This window comes from Chlorocebus sabaeus, chromosome 1, assembly GCF_047675955.1.
Source record: "Chlorocebus sabaeus isolate Y175 chromosome 1, mChlSab1.0.hap1, whole genome shotgun sequence".
Taxonomy (NCBI): domain Eukaryota; kingdom Metazoa; phylum Chordata; class Mammalia; order Primates; family Cercopithecidae; genus Chlorocebus; species Chlorocebus sabaeus.
In genome coordinates this window covers 108,572,762-108,600,641 of record NC_132904.1, presented here as the reverse complement: position 1 = coordinate 108,600,641, position 27,880 = coordinate 108,572,762, and the positions used below count along the sequence as shown (strand labels likewise).

The 27,880-nt window shown below is 43.7% G+C and overlaps 1 protein-coding gene and 1 pseudogene across 1 annotated transcript; both read left to right on the top strand.

The window, feature by feature from the left end:
• Positions 1 to 3,822: 3,822 nt before the first annotated feature.
• LOC140712796 (hsc70-interacting protein pseudogene) lies at positions 3,823 to 10,327 on the top strand (annotated as a pseudogene).
• A 3,215-nt stretch (positions 10,328 to 13,542) lies between these two features.
• PLET1 (placenta expressed transcript 1) lies at positions 13,543 to 26,523 on the top strand. The gene is given in 5 exon segments (XM_008020877.3): positions 13,543 to 13,908; positions 18,731 to 18,932; positions 22,911 to 22,972; positions 26,349 to 26,492; positions 26,495 to 26,523. Coding segments are annotated over 5 exon segments (621 nt in total). The 5' UTR covers positions 13,543 to 13,724.
• Positions 26,524 to 27,880: the final 1,357 nt, after the last annotated feature.

Here is a 27,880-nt window from a genome sequence, read left to right as displayed (position 1 = left end):
GAATTCCTCCTGGGTCAAAACCATCTAGTCTCCCCGGCACCAGCAGGGGAAAAATGGCAGACCCCAGCTGCAGTGATGGCCACCACCCCTCCCTGGGGGAGCTCAGTCATCTTAGGCAGCAGGCAGCTGCAGTGATAACGGCCTCCCCTACCCCTCTGGAAACTCTTAGCAGAGTTAACAGAACAGAGCTGTTAACCTAACAGACCTGTGCAGAGTGAACAGAGCTGTGCAGACTCTCAGCAGCCACTTGACTGGAGACTGCCTAAAACTGCAGTCACGTGGCTGCTGAGAATCTGCACAGCTCTGTGCTTGGGACCCAAGGCCCTGGTGGTGTAGCTCACAAGTGGGATCTCCTGATCTGTGTGTTGCGCAGATCCGTGGGAAAGAAAGAAAGAAAGAGAGAGAGAGAGAGAGGAAGGAAGGAAGGAAAGAAGGAAGGAAGGAAGGGAGGGAGGGAGGGAGGGAGGGAGGAAGGAAGGAAGGAAGGGAAGGAAGGAAACCAGCTCATCCACCATTTACTCCAAAAAGCATTCTTTCCCTTCCTTTGTACTCCTAAGGCTTACCTCTATCTTAGCATTTACCCATTAATTTGAAATTATCTGTTTATGAACCTGCCTCTCAACACTAACCAAAAGCTATTCAAACGGAGGGATCAGCCAGGCATGGTGGCTTATTCTGTAATTTCTTTGGGAGGCCCAGGCAGGAGGATTACTTGAGGCCGAGAGTTCAAGATCAGCCTGGGCAACATAGCAAGACACCATCTCTGCAAAAAAATAAAACTTTTAAAAAGGAGAAATCATAACTGGTCTTTGTGCCCCTGCTCTAAAGCTTACCATAATGCCTGCCACATACTGGGCCCTCAAAATAAATTATTGATTAATTTTCACAATGGGGCTACAAGGCAGGCATTACAAATGAAAAAAACTAACACCCAGAAAGCCAGTTACATACCAGGAGATGGGAGGGCAGCAACTTGAAACCAACTCTACTGCTAAGGCCTAGGCTCTCTCAAGTACCAACTGGAAGACATGAGTAAGCATGGAGATGGAGATGAGAATGAGGTGTTGGGGCACCTGCCTGGGACATGATGCGTGAGGAATGGAGGGATATGAAGGTGGACAAGATTCTGGAGGGTGGAAGAGTATGGTCATGAGGCCTTGGCATTGTGGCTTCTAAGCAGAGCCCTGATAAGCTAAACTGCCTGGCAATGTCAGGCCGGGCAGGTTGGTCTGACATTGCCAGTTTAGCTGCCCAGGCATGTCTGCTAGCTAAATCTAAATCCTGGGCCTGAGGCCCATGTCCCCACAAATACCGACAACTCTGCTGCACAACCATATTCAGAGTCCTGTGCTTACTCAGCCTCTGCTTGCTGAGCAAGCAGACACTACCTCTCTTGAGTACAAGCCTCCAGGAAGTTCCTAATGTATATCAAGGCGGGAATATCCAAATTATATTAGAAGGCCAGGCACAGTGGCTCACATCTATGATCCCAGCATTTTGGGAGGCTGAGGCAGGTGGATCACTTGGGACCAGGAGTTTGAGACCAGCCTGAGCAACATGAAAAAACCCTCTACAAAAAAAAAAAAAATAGCCAGGCATGGCAGCATGCACCTGTAGTCCTGGCTACTCAGGAGGCTGAGGCAGGCGGATCAATTGAGCCCGGGAAGTTGAGGTTGCAGTGAGCCATGAAGGCACCACTGCACTCTAGGGTGCGTAACAGAAGGAGACCTTCAAAACAAAGAAGCAAACAAACTAACACAGTATATTAGAAGATAAATAAATATGGACTTGTGTGGACAACAGTGTCTGTGCACCTCAGCCTCTCCTGAGAGGTGCCTCTTCTCCCACCCACCTTCCAGGGGCCTTCCCCTACAAACCTAAACACAGAAGGCAGCCAATGAAAGGGACCAAAGAGGCAGATTCATGAGATAAGCCAAGGAAAGCCCAGGTCCAGGAGCCCATAGAATCAAGAGAATATTCTCAGACAGTAGCAAAACAGGAGGACTGTTCAACACAGCTAAATGCATGCAACAGAACATGGCCATCCCCTGCACGCCCTTCTCTGGAGCTCCTTAGACTAAAGATGATTTCTTCTGGACAAGGAAGACACAGGACATGAGGTGAAAATAATTCCAGCAAAAGAAAGCTAAGTACACCATCCCATGTTTGCAAAACACAGGAAAGGTAGCGAGGGTATGGAGAACCAAGGATAAAGGTAGGATGCCCTTTTCTGGTAAACTGCATGCCAAGCAAAGGTGAGGGGCCACAATTAGCTCATTAGCAGGGAACTCAGGGCAAGAATACCCTGCCCTCTGTTCTGTCCTCACCTGAATCTCTGGGACGAAGCCAACTTGACACCTCCCTAAATGGTTCTAGAAACAGAAGAGTTCATCCCTTGCCCGGGGAAGGGACTTCTAGGTCTTCAGTTCTAATCATATTTTTTATGCACGAGTGGAGACATTCAGATACATGGCCCCCACCCTGTTTCTGCTCTGCAGACTGAGATAAGAGCCTTACGTTTACAAAATTTCACAAGAAACTGGAATCTGTTGCCCTTCTTTTCCATCTCCCCTCAGCCAGCTCCACTTTTCCTCGGATGTGACGGAGACTCGTTACCAGCTGGACAGCATACATCCCAGAGCTGGAGGGGAGCACAAGCCACCCTGACTCACCTGCCCTTGCTCAGGGAGGGAAGGAAACCTGTGAAACCTGGAAATCCCCTCTGGGGGAGGTGTGGCCAGCTCCTAGGCACCACCTCCGCAGAATTTCTCCAATCATAATAACAAGAAGGAAAACAAGCAGTTATCCAGTGCTTTCCCTATGCCAGTCACCGTGCTTCACAAGTATTATGCCTTTAAAAGCTCCCAACAGCCCTATGAGCTGGGCACTGTCATTCTCCCTGCTTTGTGGATAAGGAAATAGAGCAGTCGCGTAAATTGGTCTGGGGTCACCCTTGGTTTCCCATTGGAGTGTAGGCTTCCTGAGGTTAGAAGTTGTATTTTTATGGGCTGGGTGTGGTGGCTCACGCCTGTAATCCCAGCACTTTGGGAGACTGAGGCAGGCGGATCACCTGAGGTCAGGAGTTCAAGACAAGCCTGGCCAACATGGCGAAAACCCGTCTCTACTAAAAATACAAAAATTTGCCAGATGTGGTGGCAGGCACCTATAATCCCAGCTACTCGGGAGGCTGAGGCAGGAGAATCACTTGAACCCGGGAGGCAGAGGTTGCGGTGCCATTGCACTCCAGCCTGGGTGACAGAGTGAGACTCCCTCTCAAAAAAAAAAAAAAAAAAAAGAAGAAGAAGAAGAAGTCGTTTATATGATGCTTTGGGAGTGGTATCAAGAACATAAATGCTGACTGACCAACTGAAAGATTCGAAGCACCATGGGTATTTAATAAATGTTATTATTGATCACTATTCAAAAATCATTAATATGATTTTACATGTCTCAGGAAGCAGTACCACAAATAATTCTGAAGTTACTGTATCAATAACAAATTATGTAAGTGACAAAACTGCATTTGTTCACAAGGCTAGACATAGAGCCTATTTATTTTCAGGAGTGTGGACCTTATTTGTTTTTGTTGATAAGAAAGATAAGCTGCTCTGGTATAAGTAACGATATTTAATTGCTATTACATAGTATCAAATCAGTGCAAAAGGAAAAATCACAGGTCATGAGATATATGGCAGAAGTTAGAAGAATGTAAGGGAATTAAATGAACTAAAGGCGGCTTCTGTGACTCAATTAATTGAATGATATTGAAAAGAGAAGGTAGAAAGATGGATTCAGGGCTGATTTTCAGGAGCCTACTTGTAAATAATTAGGCCATCCCTTGGATGTGTACACGACACCAACACCTCACAGCCTCCACAGGAGCAGGGTTCATCTCCTCCTCCCAGTACCTGCAACAACAGAACCAACAGAGAGACACCAGCAAGCATTTCCGCAATCACAAACCCCACCTTTCTCTTATCATGCTGTTCTACCTTTCTTTTCCCTATATCCTTCACTTCTTACATTTTAAATCTTGTTTTTCTGTAAGCTGCTTTAAATCCTACCTGAATAAGGCAGGGTATCAGAAAATCAATACACTCTTCAGGAACTTAACCAAAGGGAATTTCCTGTGAGCAGCACATGGCCTTGACTTTGCACCTGGAAAGGTGTCCTCATCACATCATTGTCAGACCACCACAGGAACCCACAGCTCATCCTGCCTCTTCCAATTCATGTCTCACTCATTAAACCGTCCTGTTTGTTTGTTTGTCTGTTTTCTACTGAATCCTCTGGTTGAACAGCAGGAGCAGTGCGGTCAAATGTCTTGATAAAATGTCACACCTTTCCGTGAAATTTCTAAGTGTAGCTATGCAGCACGGAGGAAAAGTCACTCGGTTTCCAGTTACTGACCTGGGCGGACTTGGTTTTCTTCCGGGTTCCCACAGTGGGTTTCCTCTCAAGCAGTGAGTTCTTGCCTCTCAAAGGAAGAAGCCACACTGGCCACGTAAAGAGAGTGTCCAAACCTTCCTCTTCCGCAGCTGGAGAGACTTCCCATTTCCTCTTCTGTTTGGGGACTGGGAAGCTCTGAGTCCCAACTTCTCTTGTCTGATTTCACTTTCTCAACCACCAACCCCTGCTCTCACTCAACCACGAAGTGCCCTCAACACTGATCTCTGCCTAAAAATGACTGAAATCGATGTCCAATTTTGGGGGGATGACTGATTCTAATGTTGGGAAGAGGAGCTTAAAAGATCCGACCTCCCACTCAGTGAGAAAGGGGTCCCTGAATACCTTTCTTGAGACATAACCTCCCTACTCCCACTTAAATGCGAGCAATTCTTGCTTTTTGCCACAGCGAGGCAAGGCATTTCTGGAAGTTATGCTGCAAAGTAAATCTTTTTAGAGCTCCGGTTTCAAGACTTTGGGTTTTAGGCACCTAGATAGGTGCCAAGTTTTCATTTTGTTAAATAAGGATATTTTAAAAATAAATAGGTGCCCCCTTCTGCGCGGTCACACTGAGCCAGCGCCTAGGCCTGGAACTGGGCCACAGCACCTTAGCTTCTTCATCCACCGCCTCCCGACCATGGACCCCTGGAAAGTGAACGCACTTCGGGCTTTTGTGAAAATATGTAAGCAGGATCCGAGCATTCTGCACATTGAGGAAATGTACTTCCTGAGGGAGTGAGTGGAGAGCATGGGGGGTAAACTACCACCTGCTACTCAGAAAGTTAAATCAGAAGAAAATACCAAGGAAGAAAAACCTGATAATAAGAAGGTGGAGGAAGACTTAAAGGCAGATGAACCATCACGTGAGGAAAGTAATCTATAAATTGATAATGAAGGTGTGATTGAACCAGACCCTGATGCCCCTCAAGAAATGGGAGATGAAAATGCAGAGATAATGGAAGAGATGATGGATCAGGCAAATGATAAGAAAGTGACTGCTATTGAAGCCCTAAATGATGGTGAACTGCAGAAAGCCATTGACTTATTCACAGATGCCATCAAGCTGAATCCTCAGTTGGCCATTTTGCATGCCAAGAGGGCCAGTGTCTTCGTCAAATTACAGAAGCCAAATGCTGCCATCCGAGACTGTGATAGAGTCATTGAAATAAATCCTGATTCAATTCAGCCTTACAAGTGGCGAGGGAAAGCACACAGACCTCTAGGCCACTGGGAAGAAGCAGTACATGATCTTGCCCTTGCCTGTAAATTGGATTATGACGAAGATGCTAGTATAATGCTGGAAGAAGTTCAGCCTAGGGCACAGACATTGCAGAACATGGGAGAAAGTATGAGCAAAAACGTGAAGAGCGAGAGATCAAAGAAAGAATAGAAAGAGTTAAGAAGGCTCGAGAAGAACATGAGAGAGCCCAGAGGGAGGAAGAAGCCAGACCACAGTTGGGAATTCAGTATGGTTCTTCTCCAGGTGGACTTCCTGGGGGAATGCTTGGAATGGGAGGGGGCATGCCTGGGATGGCCAGAATCCCTGGACTCAATGAAATTCTTAGTGATCCAGAGGTTCTTGCAGCCATGCAGGATCCAGAAGTTACAGTGGCCTCTTCCAGGATGTGGCTCAGAACCCAGCAAATATGTCACAATACCAGAGCAACCCAAAGGTTATGAATCTTATCAGTAAATTGTCAGCCAAATTTGGAGGTCAAGCGTAATGTCCTTCTGATAAATAAAGACCTTGCTGAAGGAAAAGCAACCTAGATCACGTTATGGATGTCGCAATAATACAAACCAGTGTACCTCTGATCTTCTCATCAAGAGAACTGGGGTGCTTTGAAGATAATCCATATCCCTCTCCCCCAAATGCAGCTGAAGCATTTACCGTGGTTTGCTATTCATTCAGATAATGTTTTCCTACTAGGAATTACAAACTTTAAACCATTTTTAAACCTTAAAAATATTTAAAACAAATTTAAAGGGACTGTTAATTCTTATATTTTTCTTTATTAATCATTTTGGATTTTTTTCTTTCAATTATTGGGCAGGGAAGATACTTATGTATGGAAGATTACTGCTTTAATTTGAGTCAAATAAAAGTTTATTAGTGCAAGGCAAACATAAAAAAATAAATAAATAGGTGAAGGAAGGGAAAATCTACCATCCATAATCTACAATGATCATAGTTTCATAAAAGAAAGAACAACAAAACATCATAAAGCTATAATGTCAAAATAAAAGGCAGGCCTTTAAACCAAATCAATGTTTCTTTCTTTTTAAAAATGTCATAATTTTGCCCTCATCTCTGTCATGCCATGAAAACAGGTAAACAGTTGATCAAGATCATTGCCAGCCTAGAGTTTGGCAATAATTGCTATAAAGCAGGGGTTATTTTCCCAGAAGGCCTTGTGACCTGGAGCAGCTCAACCACCCAACCCCAGTCCACTGACCCTGGCAGGCCAACAAGGCAACACAAGTAAAGCACAGTGCAGATCCAGCTGTGCTCTTGACACACAATTTTGGATTAAACGAAGACACAAATATGATCAACAAAAAGTCTTGAGCAAAGACAGAACAATTAACTATTGCTGTGATAAACTTCTCTCCAAGTTCCATCAAATGTAAGTAGATGAGGCACGTGTCCCACATGTACAACAAAATATACACACGGCATATTAAAATTAAAATGTGCTGTATCTGGAATACATCTGAATCTGAAATGCTAAGCAGAGCACACGTGTATTCCCTAGGTAGTAGAGCTGTCCGGTGGAGAGAATCCCCAGCCAGTGGGAAGGAGGCCGGGATCTGGCCCTGACTTTGTCACTAAGTGGTTCTTAAGCCTGGGGCAAGTTGTTGAATTTTTCTGTGCTCAGTTTTCTCAGACATAATTAAGGGAGTTAGATTAAAATTATCTCTTAGGGCCAGTCCTGCTTGAAAATACTTAATCTAATACATAACAGCATGTTCCCTCTCTCTGAGAATTTGTAAGGCCTCGGGGAATGAGAAGAATGGTATGCATCTTCTCAAAAGCTGACCACGGGCTATCCCTAAAGCACAGGGACTCTCACTTTGGGCTATTCAAAGGCATAACACCCACAATGCCGAACCAAAGAGCCAGAGGCACAACCCAATTAGCTCATAAATCAATATATGTGGACTTGAGCATCCATTGTGGGTCAACAAATGAGAGTAAAACTTCTCCAGCTACCCCCAGCTCCCTGGTCACCCTTGTCCCTCGAGTTAACACAGATACTTGCCATCGGTGGTAAAAAACTTCTCTTAGAGTGTTGACTCTGTGGCATGCATGTTACATGTATTACCTCTTTTAAACCTTAACACAATCCTGCAAGGTTGGTCAAAGTCTCTCCATAATACGGATAAGAAAACTGAGGCTCAGGTAGGTTAAGTACAGTCCAAGGTTACAATGTGAGGAGCAGGATTCCAATGGAGGCCTCTTGGACTCTAACATCTGCGCCCCTTCCTCATGTTCACCATATTGCATCCGTCACACTGCTGACATGCCCAAGAGACACATCAAAAACCCCAGGGCCCCTCAGACAAATGATCCCTGCATCCATCAGTGGTCATGTCTGGTGAATTTCACAGAATCTCCCATTAGACTTTGACCTTGGAAAGCCAACTGCTTTCTCCTCTCTGACAGCTCTCCTTCCCAGGGAGACCAACAAGGCATTGAAGCACCCACCAGACTTTCTACAGCATATAAAGCTGTAGGCAGATGGGCAGGCTTAGGGTGCACAGGGCAGTCATGGAACCTAGCTTTTCCAACTTTGATTACTCTGGCATTTAATTCTAACCTGGTTTACTCAAACCAGCTGCTAAACACTTGCTATTCAAAGTGTGGTCCATGGATCAGCAACTTCCTGGAATCACCCAAGAGCCTGTTAGAAATGAGGAATCTCAGGCCCCATATCAGACACACTGAATCTGTGTACTAGCAAGATGCTTCCGGTGACTTGAACACGCATGCATGTTCTAAAAGCTCCATCCAAGAATCACTGATGGGGCTTTTTGAAAGTGTGAATTTCCAGGAACTACAGTCCAGAATTGTAGAAAAGGGACTGAAGAAATACAAAGAGGCCCCAAAAATGTGTATTTTATTTCAAAATTTGTTTTCTTTTGGTCCCCTGTCCTCAAGAAAAATCAAGTCCTTTCCAGCTTGATTCAAAGAACAATTTTGTTTTATGAACAGCTGTCCCTATAGCCGTAGGGCTATAGGTCAGTACACACACACCCCTCCCTAGAGGACATGCCAGTGTCTTCACACAGGCCCTCTCTGGGGCTGAGCCCCATCTTGCAGAAAAATGCATGGAACAATTCTACCTAAATCAGAATGTTCCCTTCTGAGTCATTTCCCATCCCCCCAATCCCATGTCCCCCAGTTCATAAGGAGATTAGACCATCATCCCCATATCAATAGTAGAACTCCTGTATTTTATTTTCTACCATCCTGATCTGTATAAATTTAGGAAAGAGGGAAGAAGAAAGGAAGGAAAGTAGAAAACTAATTAACATTTGTTAAAAATTTATACTATATGTCAGGCCCACCCTATTCCCTAAAATGGTTTTGGGGTTTGTTTTGTTTTCTTTTTTGAGATTAGGGTCTCAATATGTTGCTCAGCCTAGTCTCAAACTCCTAAGCTCAAGTAATTATCCTACCCCAGCCTCTCAAGTAGCTGAGACTTAGGGGCATACTACCAGACCCAGCTCAAAACAGCTTACATACACTTTTCACTTAATATACATAAAAGTATGTAAGAGTGATATTATTGCCTTAATTTTAGAAGTGAAGACTAAAGCTCAGATAGTTTAAAAACTCTCCCAAAGCAAGGATTCTGAACAGGACCCAATACTAAAGTCCTGTCACATTATTTCTGCTACCCCAACTTGCCTATATAGCATATTATGTAAATAAAAATTTTGTTGAGATATAATTCACATACCATAAAATTCAATTTGGTAGTTTTTAGTATATTCACAAGGTTGTGAAACCATCCCCACTAATTACCTCCAGAACATTTCCATCATTCCCAAAAGAAACCCCAAATCAATGAGCAGTCATAGTCATTTCCCATTCCCGCACCATCCCTAGTCCCTGGCAATCACTTTGTCTCTATGGATTTGCTTCTTCTGGGTATTTCATAGAAATGGAAGCATACAATATGTGGTCTTTTGTGTCTGGCTTTTTTCACTTAGCACAGTCATTTTAAGGTTCATCCATATTGTCACATGTATCGGTACTTGATTTATTTTTACAGCTGAACAACAGTCCATTATAAGAACATACCACATTTTGTTTATCCATTCATAAGTTGATGGACACTTGGATTGTTTCCACTTTTTAGCTATTATGAATAATGCTCCTATAAACATTTATGTACAAGTTTTTGTGTGGACATACATTTTTAATTCTCCTGAGTATATACCTAGGAGTGGAGTTCCTGGACCATATAATAGTAAGTCTATGTTTAGCTTTCTGAAGAAATGCCAAACTGTTTTCTAAAGTGGCTACATCATTTTATATTTCCACCAGAAATGAATGAGGGTTCAACTTCTTCATCTCTGTGCCAACTCTTATTATTATCTGTCTTTTTTATAGCAGTAATTCTAGCTGTAAAGAGGTATCTCACTCAAGTTTTGATTTGCATTTTCCTAATAACCAATAATGTTGAGCACCTTTTCGCATGCCTATTGGCCATTTGTACATGTCTTTGGAGAAAGTATTCAAATCTTTGCCCATTTTTAAATTGGGACATTTGTCTTTTTGTTGTTGAGTTGTATTCTTTATATATTCTAGAAACTAGGCCCTTTTCAGATATATGATGTAGATTATCTTGTCACCTTTTTTTTTTTTTTTTTTTTTGAGATGGAGTCTTACTCTGTTGCCCAGGCTGGAGTGCAGTGGTGCAATTTCAGCTCACCGTAACCTCTGCATCCCGGGTTCAAGCAATTCCCCTGCCTCAGCCTCCTGAGTAGCTGGGATTACAGGTGCACACCACCACGCCTGGCTAATTTTTGTATTTTTAGTAGAGACAAGGTTTCATGATGTTCGCCAGGCTGGTCTCAAACTCCTGACCTCAGGTGATCCACCCTCCTTGGCCTCCCAAAGTGCTGGGATTACAGGCGTAAGCCACCATGCCCAGCCCTTTTCACTTTCTTGATAGTGGCCTTCAAAGAACAAAAGTTTTTAGTTTTGAAGTCCAATTTATCTATTTTTTTTTTTTTTACTTATTTTTGCCTCAGGCATCATGTCTAATAAACCGTCGCCTAAATCAAGATTATGAAGATTTATACCTATGTTTTTTCCCTAAGAGTGTTATAGTTTTACATTTAGGCCCTTGGTTCACGTTGAGTTAATTTTGTATATGGTATGAGTAGGGCTCCAACTTTATTCTTTTGCATGTGGATATTCAGTTGACCCAGTACCATTTATTTCCCCATCGAGTTGTCTTGTTACCCTTATCAAAACCCAGCTAATAATAAATGCGTGGGTATGTTTCTGAAATCTCAATTCTATTTCATTGATTTATATGTCTATCCTTATGTCAGTACCACACTATCTTGATTACTGTAGCTACACAGTAAGTTTTAAAATTCGGAAGTGTGAGTCCTCAAACTTTGTTGAGTTTTGTTGATTTTTCAAGATCATTTTGACTATCCTGAGTGTGTTGTTATAGTTTTCCGTATACAAGTCTTGCATTTGTTTTGTTAAATGCATTCAAATGACCTATCTTCAAGTTCACCAATACTTTCTTCTACCTGTTCAAATATGCTGTTGAGTTCTTCTAGTGACTTTTTAAAATTGTAGTTATTGTACTTTTCCATTGCAGAAATTTCTATTTGGTTCTTTTTATCATTTTTATCTCTTTATTACTATTCTTTATTTGGTGAGACATCAATCTCATACTTTCCTTTAATTCTTTAGATATGATTTCTTCTAGTTCCTTGAATGTATTTATAAAGCTGAGTTAATATCTACGTTCAGTTAAGTTCAGTGTGTGGGCTTCCTCAGGGACAGTTTCTGTTTACCTGGGATGTTTTTTTTTTCTTCTGTATAAGCCATATTTTCTTGTTTATTTGTATATCTTATAATTTTTCTTCAAAACTGAACATTTAAAAAACATGAAGCCAGGCAAAGTGACTTACACCTGTAATCCCAGCACTTTGGGAGGCTGAGGCAGGAGGATTGCTTACACCTGGGAGTTCAATAACAGTCCAGAGAACATAGCAAGACCCTGACTCTACAAAAACTATGAAAATTAACCAGGTGTGATGACACATGCCTATAGTCCCAGCTACTTGGGAAGCTGCGGCGGGAGGATCACTTAAGCCCAAGAATTTGAGGCTGCAGTGAGCTATGATTGCACCACTTCACTTCAGCCTGGGCAATAGTGAGATCCTGTCTCAAAAAAATAAATAAATACACACACACACAATGTGACAACTTTGGACGCCAGACTCCCTTCTCCTCCCTGAGTTTGTTTTTGTTGCTGTTCGTTGTTCTTTTTTTATTGTTGTTGTTGCTGCTGTTTTCTGACTTTCTTAAATTAATTCTGTGAAGTCTGTATTCTTTACCATGTGTAACCGCCAAAGTCTCTGTTCTGTTTGCTTATTGACCAGCTAATAAATAGAGATTTTTTTTTTTTTAATTTCTTGAACTAATAACTCTGGAACCAACAAGTCTCCCAGTCTTTGCCAAGCACTTCTGCATGTGTGTTTTGGGGCATGCCTTCAATGATCAGATAGGCAGTTTACAGCTCTGCCTTAGCCTTCACTTCTTACTTGTGCAGAGCCTCAAGGTCAGCCAGAGGTGAGAGATTAGGGCCTTCTCAGGTCTTTCCTGGGAATGTGTGTAGCCCTGCACATGCACATGGCTTTTTAGATTCCCAGGGATTTGTCCAAGCTTTTCAAACCCCCTACAGACATCTCATTCCTCAGGGGTTTATTTTACATTTTTTACTCAGCCTTTTGTTAGTCCCAACTGGAATCACTGCCTCAGAACGTTACAATGTTGAAAAATTCCAACTGATTATTTTTGACAAACATCTTAGTAATATAGCTGTTCACACAGAGGATGTTCTGAGTCAGGTCACATAAAGAAAAGCCCAGAGGACGAAACTTTACAGGCAACTTCCAAAAAGGTCACAAAGTGACAGTTCTCTGGGGATGAGGCTTTTTGGGAAGCTCCAAACCTGTTCTGTTTCCTTCCATCAGCTGCTAGTTTGCTAATCTTCAGAGTTACCACAGCTGCAAAGGCCCTCATGGAGGTGGGGCAAAGTGAGTGTGACCAGGACTACTTGAAATGCCATAACGCTCGTAGTTCTTAATGATATTCAACCATTTTTCTTAAATAAATGCTCCCAGATTGTTGCAAGGATTTGGTTAACTTCCAAAATTCTGGAAAACTTATTTTCATCATTTTTCGCTAGTGTTCTCATTGTTTTAATGAAGGAGTTGATTTTTCAGAGGTATTTATGCCACCATTCTGTCAGTGTTTCTCTTGAAGGAACACATAGTAAGTATTATCTTGATTCTAATCTACATTTTGTTTCTTTCTACTCACAAAGTTGCATATTTCTTTCCTCTGCTTCAGTGAGTAAGTCATAAAATTCAGAAAGGAGATGTGAAAAAGCATATTTTCTGATTTCTTTTTGTGCTATGGTGTTATGGAAGAATGTATCAGGAACAAGGTAAACCTAAGCTGTTTCTTTCCAAATAAATATAAATAATATATAAGTAGATGTAAGTCCAGAAGCATAGTCTTTCTCATTCTATGCTAGTCACTAAATGAATTGGGGATTGGAGACTTCTCTGATTAAGGAGGGGTGGAAGAGGGTATGTAATCCAGGAAAAGAGGGTTTTTGTGCCTGGGTTTCCTGCAGTGAGAAGAGCGGAACTTCTCAACGGACCAGGTATGTGATGATTACACAACTCTGAATTTCACTTGCTGGTATTTACGTCTTCTCAATGGCTTTCTTCAAACAGCAGATGCTGAAATGAGAGGTGTAAAAGAAAACCATATTCCCCTTCCTAAGCAAAACTGCAATTTGCAAAATCATCGGTGACAGGTAATGGTGACTGGTGATTCATTACTGATGATGTCTTGGGCCAAATTCCAGAAGCCAATGTATATTCAGAAGGGGGAAGGAGAAGATCTGCACGTATGACTTCACCCAGAAGCCCTGGCATATAAACAAGAGGTGAGTCAGTTTTACCCAATACCAGGCCTAGCACTTTCCAAACAGATTGAGACCATGGCAGTCCTCCATGCCATGCTGCTGCAGCCACTGAAGATGTTTCTGTGCCTCAGTCTACAGCTTTCTTCTGCCACCTTTATAAGGTACAGTAACACCTGCTTCACCTTTGATGAATATTACACCATCACCCTAGACATCAAGGCCAGTTCACATATCTACGAAAGCAATGCAGTCTATTCTGGTGAGTAGAAGCCATGCTCTCTGCTGTACTTTGTTCCCTGAGGGAAATTAACCAGAATTTCAGAACACACTCCTCTATCGCTACTCGCAATTATACAAAACATGTGTCTTCTGAACCCAATGGGAAGCAAGGGAAGGAAGAGAAAGAAGGAGAATTAAGGGAGTGGGTTGGGGGGGGTGGCTATTTCTGCATGTTCCTTGTGAACTCAAGCCACAGGAGTGAGAAAGCCCTAACCCCAGAGTCACTGAGTCCCAGCAAGAGCATGCTTGGGGTAAATCCTCTGACTTAAATAAAATGGGCACTTTTATCATTTTAAGGGATAATCATTGCATTCCAGTGTGTAATCTTTTCTCTTTTTGTTTTTGTTTTTCTGGAGACAGAGTCTCACTTCATCACCCAGGCTGGAATGTAATGATACAATTTCAGCTCACTGCAACCTCCGCCTCCTGGGTTCAAGCAATTCTCATACCTCAGCCTCCCAAGTAGCTGGGATTACAGGTGCGCACCACCACACCTGGCTAATTTTTTGTGTTTTTAGTAGAGTTGGGACTTCTCCATGTTGACCAGGCTAGTCTTGAACTCCTGGCTTCAAGTGATCCACCCACCTCAGTCACTCAAAGTGCTGGAATTACAGGTGTGAGCCACCACACCCAGCCTCCAGTGTGTAATCTTTTCATATCTATTTGACAAAATGCTGCTGCTGGGGATACCTGTATACTGCATTTAGTCCGTGGGTGAAAAAAATCTAATAAACTATACAGGGGAAGTATTACTAACCCACTTTATGTATGAGAAGCCTGAGGCCAAGGGAAATTAAATGACCTGCCCAGAGTCTCCCTTCTAGTAAGTCATACAACTGGCTCTTGAATCTTAGTCTGTTCATTCTTAATCCAATGCTTTTCTTAGAGGTGTCCAGTAGATATTTTTTATATATCCCTTTTCGAATCAGCCAAACCTAAAAGTCAAGGATTATGCTTTCTAATTAGTTTCATAATAACAACACTTCATACGGTGTTCACATGTAATAGTGACCTATTAGGGAGATACCATTATCATTCCCATTTTGTAGATGAGAAACAGAGACAGATGCTAAGTGACTCTTGCTCAGGTCCCGGAGCTACTTAAATGGTGAACCTAAGATATGAACCAGCATTCCAGCTTCAGAGACCCTGCCTTTAACCACTGTATACTCTTCCTTACAGTAATGAGAGCTAACACTTCTTACGATGTGCTGGGCATGTTTTAGGAGTAGATGCTGTTATCATTTTACAGACAAGAACTGAGGCACAGAGAAGTTAAAAATTTACACTAGTAAGTAACCTAGCTATGATTTGAATCTAAATAGCACAGCCAAAACTCGTACAGCTTTTTGTCCAGCCAGGCTGTCCAGCTTCAGAACCTGTCTTCTTATCTACTGTGTTATCCTGCCTTCTTTAAAAGTCTAACTAACTTTTGCAAAGACCACCAGGGTGATCTCCACACTCACAGTCTACGTCTCAGACTTCAGCAGGTGAACAATCATGGCATGCCTCACGCGCTCACCTCGCTTATCTTTTGTCTTACTTTTAAATGAGGACTGACACTATGTGCTTCAGTTGTGATGGGGCCAGCTACGTCCCACTCCCTCAGGCAGTCGATATTGTCCTGACAGGGCAGGGAGGATAATCTTGTAATTCAAGATGAGCACAGGTGGACGGACATATGTGCAACTTGGGGGAGAGCCTGAGGGGTCAGAGGCACTACTGCAAAAGAGATCACAAGCCTCTGGCATTTAAGATAATACCTCTCCAGGTGAAAGATTTTGCTAATGCAATGGAAGAAAGAGAAATCTATCACTGAGCATGGTGGCTCACACCTGTAATCTCGGCGATTTGGGAGGTCAAGGCAGGCAAATTGCTTGAACTCAAGAGTTCGAGACCAGACTGGGCAACATGGCGAAACATAGTCTTTACAAAAATTAGCCAGACGTGGTGATGCGTGCCTGTGATCCCAGCTACTCAGGAGGCTGAGGTGGGAGGACGGCTTAAACCCCGGAGGTGGAAGTTGCAGTGAGCTGAGACCACGTCACTGCACTCCAGCCTAGGTGACAGAGCAAGACTCCATCTCAAAACAAAGAAACCTATCATGTGAAGATGCCATGGAGGGGGCGACATGGGAGCCTTCTGAAAGTAGAAAGACAGGAGAAAGATGAGTCAACATGATCCACTGGGGTAAAGGGGATCACAGCAGCCACAGAGGCGTTAGGGAGCAGGGAAAGGGAACGGGGAAAGAGGAGAAGAACTAAGGTTCCTTGAATGCCTACTTATGCCATGTACCCCCAAACTTTATCCAATTCCATTTTAAAACAGAAATGTGCTGTGAAAGCTCTGTGGCAAATTGACTTATGATACAAATGATTTAAGTCAAGGGTCAAAATCCTCACCCACAGAGATGTGAATGGCCAGATCCCACCCCCGTGGTTACACAGCAGGCTCCACGATTGCCTTGCAGGTGTTATTGCCAGAACTCAGGACTTCTGGGGACTCTGAGTAAACGGCCATCCAGGCCAAGTGCTTTTCCTTATTTTGGTTTTGAAATTCTTTTAAACTCTGGGGCTATGTCAACATTGGTAAACTGTGTATAAATGGCTTGGCAGGTCCCAAGAGACAACTGCAGCTCAAGCAACATCTTAGAACAGGTTTCCTGGGTCTGTTTTGGTATCAGTGAAAGAAACCCTTAATACAGTGACATTTACACTAAGACTGTGCTGAGCAACCATCTGCCTTTTTTTAAAAATACAAAAACAAAACTTCTATGGGCAAGAGGGATGTGATTTGCTTGCTTTTCTTGCTAAACTTTAAGCCTTAAGGGCACTATACAACACTGGATGCATGACTTTTAAAATCAACCAATGAGTAGTTACTTAGGGCCCTCCAGAGGCACAACACTGGGCTGTCCAGATACCAACACAGATGAAACCACAGCATGCAGCACAAAGTAGAATATGATTAAGAACTCAACAGAAAAAAAAGAAAAAAATAAAAAAGAAGAAAAGAAAAAAAAGAATGAGAGTTAAACAGGGATAAATCGGTCCAGAGGTGGGACATCAGCAAGCTGTTGGAGTGGAAGAGGGGATGTGATGTATGAGGAGAGGGAAGGAAGGCTTTCAGGCAGGCTGCCGGAGGTGAGCAAGGATCAGCGGCAGGTGCCTTTGCAGAAAAAGGGAAAGACTGGCCGCCTTTAGAGTGGGAATACAAACAGCAGGCTGAGGCTAGGTTCTTACAGGCCAAAAACATGTGTTGGATACTGTAATCAACAGACCAGAGGCAGAAATATAAAAGCAGAAATGTTGACATGCTCTAGAAGGAAGGACCCTTTGAAGCTTTGAACAGGAGTGTGTTCTGATGGACGTGCTGCATTAAGGAAGTCTGGTCTGGCCGCAGCATGTTGCAAGGCCACCTAAAGGAGAAGAACCTAAGCCCAGAAATCCAGAAAATGTGGGTGCCTAAGAGGAAAGAAAGAGGACTTAAACCAGAGTGGAAGGGGAAAAGCAGGACAGGGCACACCTGTGCAGAGCTCACACTGATGATTATCTGGATGACACTGTCTCTGCTCACCTTCTACTGCACCTGACGCACAGATCTAGAACAACTGTCAGGTGCTCACTGAGCAAGCCGAGGTCTGTGGGATCTGCATCACCCGACCGTGACTGGCAAAACTAACAACTAGAACACAGAACTGTAGTGTGCGTATAGTCACATAATAACAATTGTAACATATCCAGTGCTCCCCAAGTATTAAAATCTTCACATTCTTCTCTTTATTCTCCAGGACCTTTCAAGATAGGTATCATGATCTCAGATAATGAAGGATAACGTCATTATCCCCAGACCTAGAACCAGGCCAGGTGCAAAGTGGGCACGCAAGAAATATTTATGGAGTGAATGATGAACAATAAGGAAGCCAAGGCTCGGAGGTGAAATGACTTGCTCCTAAGTGTTAGAGTCAGAATTCAGATCCGGGACTGTCTGATCCTTTTGTGTTACAAGATCAATTTGCTTCACTTTGTTAAGGAGAAGCCTTAAAGAAATTTTCCGCGGCTGAAAGGGTCCAGGAAAGAACAATAGCCTAGCATTGAGGAATTCACTCAGAAGAGATCTCCTAAGGGAAGAAATGGAGAGACAGATATTTTCTTTAAATGCCCTCTCCATTATACATCCGAAGGCTGAAATTAACAAGTGGAATTAACAAGTTACTTGGGGTAACCCTCTAAGGAGTTAGGGCCCCCGTGGCTCAAAGGCACTCCTTCCCACACCCTAACAACAGAGACCAAGAGAATCAGCATTTCTGGAACCACAAAAAGGGTTTTGCTTTTACTTGGCCCACCTGGCCTTTCCACGTGCATCAGCCTCTTCTGTCCCCACACTCCCCCTGAGAAGAGGACCAAGCAGGCTTGTCTTCTCATCTGAGAAATGGGTCCTGGCTCAAAGAGGTAGACAATCACTCCCAGAATCTCACCCCTCGTGTGTAGCAAAACCAGAGCTGGGTATAGGTTTTCTTTTTTCTGCCTTTTACTGTAGAAAATTTGGAAAACACCAAAAAGCACTAGAAAGAAAATAAAAATCATCCACAATCCCACTACCAAGAAATCATCACAATTAATAATCTTGATGTATTTCCTTCCAGACTTTCAACTTCTTTTACAAAAGTGAGACCGCACTCTATGTACATATTCTTTGTAACTTTCTTGTTCCACGCTTTGTTTTGATGTCACCGTCCTCATCCCTTGAGCTTGGCTCACAGGGAACAGACAGCTGATTTTGTCTTCACCATTTCCTCCCAGGATTCGTTTCCGTGAATGACAGCGTCTATGCTGTGGTCAGGAAAGCCTTGGACAAGAACGGTGACTCAGTGGGCCTCTGGCAAAGAGCGGATGAAAACTGCTACAGCAACTCCACGTTTTACGTGAAAGATCAATACATGACAGTCCTAGAGGCACAGTGGCAAGCTCCTAAATCTGAGAACATAACTGAAGTGGAGATATAGTAAGAACCTAGCTTGCTTGGCTTTGGGCTTTAAAATGTTCATATTGGGTTTATGCAGTTTTACACTAAGCAAGGAGGACTTAAAATACAATCCAGATGTGATGTGCAGTACTCAGCAGCCGTACTTCATTACCGTCTCACAATGCTCTACCATACCTTCCATCTACAGGAGCTTGCAGACACACACATTCACACACACATTCACACACATACCACACACCACACACACACACCACACACACACCACACACACCTCACACACACTTACACCACACATACATACCACACACACCACACATACCACACACACACACCACACACATACATACCACACGCACCCCACACACAGCCCACATACACACCACACATACACCTCACATTTACACCACACACACATACATACCACACACACCACACATACCACACACACACACCACACACACATACATACCACGCGCACCCCACACACAGCCTACACACACACCACACATACACCTCACATTTACACCACGCACACATACATACCACACACCACACATACCACAGACACCACACTCATATACATATCACACACACCACACGCACCACATACACCACACACACAAACATACCACACATACCCCACACACACCCCACACACACCTCACACCTCACACACACTTACACCACACACATACATACCACACACACCACACATACTACACACACACCACACTCACATACATATCACACGCACCACACACACCACATACACCACACAAGCTCGCAGCACACACATATACCACACACACACCACACACATACACACACACCACACATACCACACACCTCACACACACTCACAGCACACACACAGCACACACCACACACACAACACACACATACATACCACACACATACCACACACACATCACACACATACATATCACATACACACCACACACACAGCATATACCACATACTCATACCACACACATACATACCACACACACCACACACACATGCCACACACACACCACATATACCTATCACAAACACCACACACACACCACACATACACCACACACACCACACACACACCACACACACATGCCACACACACACCACATATACCTATCACAAACACCACACATACATCACACATACACCACACACACCACACACACACCACACACACATACCACACACACCACACACACATGCCACACACACACCACATATACCTATCACAAACACCACACACACATCACACATACACCACACACACCACACACACACCACACACACATACATACCACACACACCACACACACATGCCACGCACACACCACATATACCTATCACAAACACCACACACACATCACACATACACCACACACACCACACACACACCACACACACATACCACACACACCACATATACCACACACATGCCACACACTTGTGCCACACACACCTACAGAGCACATGCACCACTCACCACACACGACACACACACCACAGACACCATTCACACCACACATGTACATAACACACACACCACCACCACACACACACCACACACACACCACTCACACCACACACACTGCACACACCACACACACCACACACATTACACACAATACACAACACACACACTCACACACAACACACACATACATACCACACACACACCAGACACCACACACACACCACACACACCACACACCACACGCACACCACATACACACCACACACATATATACCACACAGACCACACATAACACATACACACCACACACCACACACACACAAACATCACACACACCACACACCACACATACCACACACACTCCACACACACCACATACAACACACACAGCACACACCACACACACACACCACATACACACATACCACACACACACCACACACACTTTCATACCACACACGTACATACCACACACAAGTACATACCACACACAAGTACATACCGTACACACACCATAGAGGTACCGCACACACACCCCACACATACACCACACACACCATACAAATACCACACACACACACACACCACCCCCACACCACGTGTTACTACACACCATACACATACCATATACACACACTACACACATATCTTACAGACACGCACACACCAGACCACATTCCCACACATACCCCCTTTCTACACACACACACAAACACACACACACACACGCTCAACATCCTCAGAACTGAGCACCTTCTTTGTTTCATATTCCCTACGTTCAAACTGGAGAATCGTTTTTTAAAACATGGCTTCATTTTGGAAATGGCTCGCTAACAGAAAGTGTGATGATTGTGTAATAAAACTGTCTTGCTAGTGTCACACGAAATGGACACACTCAGATTCTGAGGTAAGGTCACCTGGAATCGCATTACACTTTAACAACAAATCTTCCTCCCAGCTAGGATCTGTCATTAGGTTTACTTTAGGAACCACATGCTGGGAAGTACAAGCTTTCAGATTCCATTCTGTACTGAAAGGGCCAGTCTGACCCTCAGGCTGTGTCAGCTTGAACAGCCATGTCTCTGTGGAAGCTGGTAATGATGACGATGCTGTCGAACCACGCGGCCCTCTCCCTCCACGCACTGGGCCTGGTCGGACCTAACTGGCTTTGGAGGAGGGACTATTGTGCCCACAGAAAGACTGCAAGAGTAGAACCCAATGGGAGCTACTACAATCCAGCCTCCCAGTGACAGCAGTTGCTTAGAAGCCAGCCAAGGCCAATTAGGGCAAGGGCTTTCTTTTCATCTCACATCGTAAAGCCTCCACATTCCAAGCAACAAGAGATGAAAGACCAAACAATGACCATCTGCAAGAGAAACGGCCCAATCCCACTGACAGTGTGCTCTCCCGACCTCTCCTAACTTCCACACCCGCGATAACACGCTGGCCTCCCTGCTCATTTATACCACGTTACATGGCCTTGATCAGCGAGGCTGAGTCAAGGGGAGTGGAGCCCCACATATTATGGGGGATGCAGAAAGCAGGGGACTCCACAGTGGTGGGCTGGGCACAAAAGGGATGGGAAGAGGTCCCTACTCATGGACTGTTACAATGAGGTTAGGGAGGTGAGGTTAGGGAGGCAAGGCCTATATAGAGAAAATGACAGGTTAAACACTTCCTCAAGAAACCATTCCCTGAACTCCCAAATCAAATAGAAGCTCCCAGTTATACACCCTCAGAATTTCTTCCCCTTCATCACAGCGTGCATCACAGATCAATTCTTACCTAGGTAACTGATCATCTGTTTAAAATCTGTCCCTCTGAAGACACTGTAAGTGCCCTGAGGGTGAAAACCAGGCCATCTTGCTCAAACACTGCCCCCTCAGCACCAGGCACAGTGACTGACATGAGGTGTCCTTTCATTAATGATCTAACACATGTATGAACAAGGGACTCATGTAATAATGGGTTTATTGATAGGATAACAGACCAAGTGGTACCGGTCGTTTAGCAAACATAAAGCACCTATGTATGATATGTCAGGCACTGTTGACAACAGAACCTGCCTTATGAAGTTGGTCCTCCCATGGGGACAGAGGCTCCTAGCAAGTCAGTGCAACAGTGTGTCATGCCTAGCTTAGTGACATAGGGGAAAACCACTTCATAGAGGTTACCATTGAGTCTATGAGCAGATTGACCAGGAGAGGTATTACAGGCAGAGGGACTGGCTCAAACAAAGACCAGGGGTACGTGTACCAGCCTGTAGGCAGTCAGGGTGGTGACGTTGGTGGGTGTGTGGGAATGGGGGAGGCTGTCTGGAAGTTGACCAAGATCGTGGAGGATCTTATCAATAAAAAGCAGACCAGTATTTAATGATCTGCTCATTGTGCCATACAGAAAGTAAGCACAAAAAGAATTAAGAGGCTGGGAAGTCAGAAATGTGAGCTGAACTTGTGAATTCCGCATGAGGTCCTCACCATTATCTCTCAATGATTTGCCCTCCACAGAGCTTTCTCTGTGCAGACCAGAGCCCTGACTATACTTTCTACTCTGAAGCTGACAGAAAAAGGTGACTTCCTCTGCAGCCCATTTGCAAATCTGGCAGTGAACTCAGTCAGCTTGGAAAATTACCCTGTGAGTTCCCTAGAAAAGAGGGTCTTCTTACCATGCATTGCTCAGCTATCTATCAGCTGACTCTCCCTGCACCTTGAGACCTATAGAAGATTTGCCCAACCCGTTGTCCCATGCCCTTTGGAAAACAAAAACCCTCCCCCAAGATGTCTGCAAATTCCCAGGGTCCTTATATTCTCAGGGTCATCTGTGTCTCCAAACGCCACTTCCATAGGAGCTGTTTCTGTTCAATACCACATAGACACAATGTGAAAACATCTTCCTCAGTTTCCACAAATAATTCCCACTCACACAAAGCCTTCATGGATACAGTAGACTTTAACCAAAGGGTTTTTAAGGGATTGGGGGTAGAGGCTGGGGAGTTGTACAAAGAAGGATTGATAACAGAAATAGCAATAATGTCTGTAGTTCTTAAAGTGGCCTTTGGCCACCACCACTCCACTAGGAATTTCTACAGCTTTTCACAGGCTGTCGCCCCCAGCTTCGCACCTCCCTGTTTCCTTCCCTGTCTTCTTCCCTGTTCCCTTTCTTTTCTCTAACCTCCCTCTAAGGAGCTATATATAACAAATTTAAAGCTGGGCACGGTGGCTCACACCTGTAATCCCAACACTTTGGGAGGCCAAGGCGGAAGGATCCCTTGAGCCCAGGAGCTCAAGACCAACCTGGACAACACAGTGAGACTTTGTCTCTATTTGATTTTTTTTTTTTTTTTTATTGAGAAGGAGTCTCACTCTGTTGCCCAGGCTGGAGTGCAGTAGTGCGATCTCAGCTCACTGCAACTTCTGCCTCCCGGGTTCAAGTGATTCTCCTGCCTCAGCCTCCCAAGTAGCTGGGATTATAGGCATGAGCCACCACACCTGGCTAATTTTTATATTTTTAGTGGAGATGGGGTTTCACCATGTTGGCCAGACTGGTCTTGAACTCCTGACCTCAAGCGATCCACCTAACTCAGCCTCCCAAAGTGCTGGGATTACATGCATCAGCCACCACACCCGGCCTAATTTTTTTTTTTTTTTTTAATTTACAAAAACGTTCAAGAAAGGAGATTCGGAAAAGTAGGTAACTTGTCTAAGGCCACACAGAAAGCAAATGGCCAAAAGAAGACTCCTATTCCATATCCTATTTTTTCCACTTTTCTTAGACTTACATCAAAACTATAACAATATCTTGTTTTTGAATGACTTTTTTAAATACAAGATTCAACCAAGAACAAGAAACATTAGACTTTCTCACTGTCCAACAACGGGTGGTCCTCACGAGCCCCCAGACACTGAAAGACACATAGCATGCTGCCTGTTTTCCCGCCAGTTACGCATTGCAAAATGTGTTCAAAGGGAGAATTATATTCAACAACAAATTGTAAAGTGATTGTGCCTAATGAAACTATTATATGAATGTCTTAACTGTTTCCTTGGTGGATTTCCCTCTGCAAGAAAACAGATAGTAGCTTTTTCCTCAAGGCCATTGTCAGGATGAACCCTTGTGTAAATGTTACTGGACAAAGGGGGTCTTGATCCAGATCCCAGTAGAGGGTTTTTGGATCTCACACAGGAAGGAATTCAAGGTGAGTGGCAGCGTGTGGTGAAACGAGATAGTTTACTGAAAGCTACTCCATTACAGAGTAGGGTGTTCTCAGAAAGCAGATGGAGGAACACTGTCTGTCTCTAAGTTTTTCTTGTAGACGGGCTTTGTCTATGTAAAGACAAAACTAAGCTGTGCCTGTGTGTGGATGGGCTGATGGTGTGACAAAATTTATTACTTTATTGATGTAAAGAAAACTATCCCTGACATTTTAGTGTGTAAGTCCATCAAAGCGTAACTATAATTATCTTGAAAGCATATATTGTTAAGGGTATTGGGACAGCTGGACTTTCTGCTGTTATACGAGTGTGTCCTTGTTGGTATCTTCGGTCTGTTTCCTCAACTGTAAACATCTTAGGACCATGGGCTGTGACTGGCAAGGAATGTGCTTACTAGTTTCAAGACATAGTTGACTTTTAAATGGTGTCACTCTGACTCTCCTAGGCTCCTGCTTCCCTGACATAAATGCCAAAAAGGAAAAAAAAAAAAAAAAGGTTTGTTTCTAGTCAAGACTTGTTAGCTCCAGGCTAATAAAATCCAGTTTAAAAAAAAGAAAAAAAAAGTAGTTGCATTCCAAGTCTCTGGGTTAGTGGGATGCCAGAGACACATTTGGCCTGGGGAAATGCTAAAGAAGATTAGACAATGCTACCTTACTGGAAAGCACCCTCCAGGCAGGAAGAAGACTCCACAGGCCTGAGTCGACTCCTGGACATTCCCCTTCTTCCTCTTCCTGTTGTTGTTGTTGTTGTTGTTTTGTTTTTGAGACAGTCTCACTCTCTCACCCAGACTGGAATGCATTAGCACAACCTCGGTTCACTGCAACCTCCGCCTCCCAGGTTCAAGCGATTCTCCTGCCTCAGCCTCCCCAGTAGCTAGGATTACAGGCCCCTGTTACCACACCTGGCTAATTTTTGTACACTTAGTAGAGACAGGTTTCACCATGTTGGCCATAAGGTTGAACCCCTGACCTCAAGTGATCCACCCACCTCAGCCTACCAAAGTGCTGGGATTACAGATGCCTGGTCTCTTCCTCTTCCTTATAGACCCCCCTACGGTCCACTCACAGTCTTGGAGGTATTCCCACCAACCTCCAGTTTGTCCAGGATCAGACAACCCCTCAGGACTATGGGCCTGGCTTTCTCTGCTTCTCTGCAAGTTAACCTCAGAGAACCAACGTGTGATCAGGTCCCTTCATATAAAACTTACCAGTGCCTCAGAAATCACAGAAAGAGTCGGGGCTTTGGACTGGGCACCTTTCCACTAACTTTAAAGCAGGCATGGCTGTTCTGAGGTCTGGATGGGATCTAGTTCTTACAAGCCCTTGAAATTAGCAAGAAGAAAATAAAATTGTGCCATTCTGGATCATATCTGCACTGATTAACCTCATCTATTAAAGACAAGATTACATTCAGGAGGAGACTACCCACCCCAACAACAAATGCAGCAGTTGTATAAATTCAGTAGGTCTCCACCTCATCTCATAGAACCATGCAGACCATAAGGGTAGAAAGTGTTTCTTCCTTATTTTTGTTACTTAACCCTCTGTTTAACCCCCAGATTTTCCCCTCCTCTGAAAACACCTGGCACTGGAGAAGGGTTGACTGAATTTTGCTCATGAATCTGGCTCTAGCATTCCATCAGATTGGCCTCCTTTCTCGAGTGCCCACCCAGCACCCAACAGAGGTTCCAATGCCATTTTCCAATGCCAACCACACCCTCAACCACCTTTCCAGTGTCAACCTTAACCTTAGCTGCCAAGATTCTCCAGAGCTCAGCCTTGAAGCCTTTCTTCTTGATTACGCCCAAGAGTATCAGACTCAAAAGCTTGGCCAACCGAGTCTTCAGCAGACCCATCACAGATGCCATTTATATCCTGCTTGCTTTCTCACCAGCACACTTCTCTTCTAAAGGGAATCTAGGGAAACAATTGTTTCTGCTTCCACTGCAATCTCCTACATTCAGTTCCAAGCCAGTGCTGGGAACCGAATGTGTGTAAATGAAGGCTTTACATTCTCAAATGTGCAACTCTGCTGCCATGGCTTCAAACCAAAACGAAGATCCGGAGGCACTCATTGGCAGGCTTGGGTCACACAGATGTTCATCTGGATCTTTCAGGACAGATATTACACTTTTTGTAAATATTTAGATCTGGCCGGAACGTAATCACCTAGAGCTCTCCCTATCGGTTGAACAGGTTGGCAGCCAATTCCGCAGCCAATCTCAACTTTTGTTCACTGCCAAATGATTCCCCTGCACCCTCTGAGTTTCTGTGGGAAGAATCCTTCCTTGCTTTCAAGATGACCTCAGATTTCTGACCAAACCCACTCAGGTTACAAGGAACTTCTGTGACTCATGTGACTCAAGAAAGAAAGGAGAAAGGAGAAATAGCTCTGAGGCTGCTGGCAGCTTCCCATTTGTCCACACCAGTAGATTTTGAAGGGCAAGAGAATAGGAATGAACCATGTCTGAGCAGCCAATGTAGAAAAAATCTATGCTATAAAAACACTTCTGTCACAACAAATAAATTATACTTTAAACAAGAATAATGAATGTGTTCCATTCAAATATAAACCTCTAATGAGTAAGTTAAAACACAGACAATTTTGTCGAATTGTATTATTTGTGTGTGGGTATTAAAGAATGAATCAAATGACAAGTGTATGTGTGTTTTCAAGACCAGACTTCAGGGCAAAACTATCTCAATTTTCATTTCCCTCAAGTGCAAACTGGTCATTTTTCCCCTAATAGTAATTTCCATTAAGAAATGGGCAAAATATATGCATGTGCTTGTATGTGTGTGTGTGTGTGTGTATATATATATACATACACACATATATACACACACGCATATATACACACACGCATATATACACACACACACATATATACACACATATTTGTGTATATAGGTAGTGTTGTTATCCCACAATGCCTCAGAGACAGCCCTGCCCTTAACTGGCTGAAGGATATGGGATAACAACACCTATATACACATATATTTGTGTATAGGGACCACTGCAACAGGGTCTTGCAGTGAGGGAGAGAGATTGGACTCAACTCCCTATTTGTAATATGTATAATGCAATGTACAACTGGAAGGAAACATGGTATTTCCAGTAATAAGCTTGTAATAAGCAACAAAGTTTTCTTTTAATAATGATGCTAAATTCCAGGATGCCAACATTCTTTGCTGATCCCTAAAATTGTGCGCCTTGTAAGAATTCCAACTCTATTCTTCCCTCTCCACTTAGGACACCTTGATGAT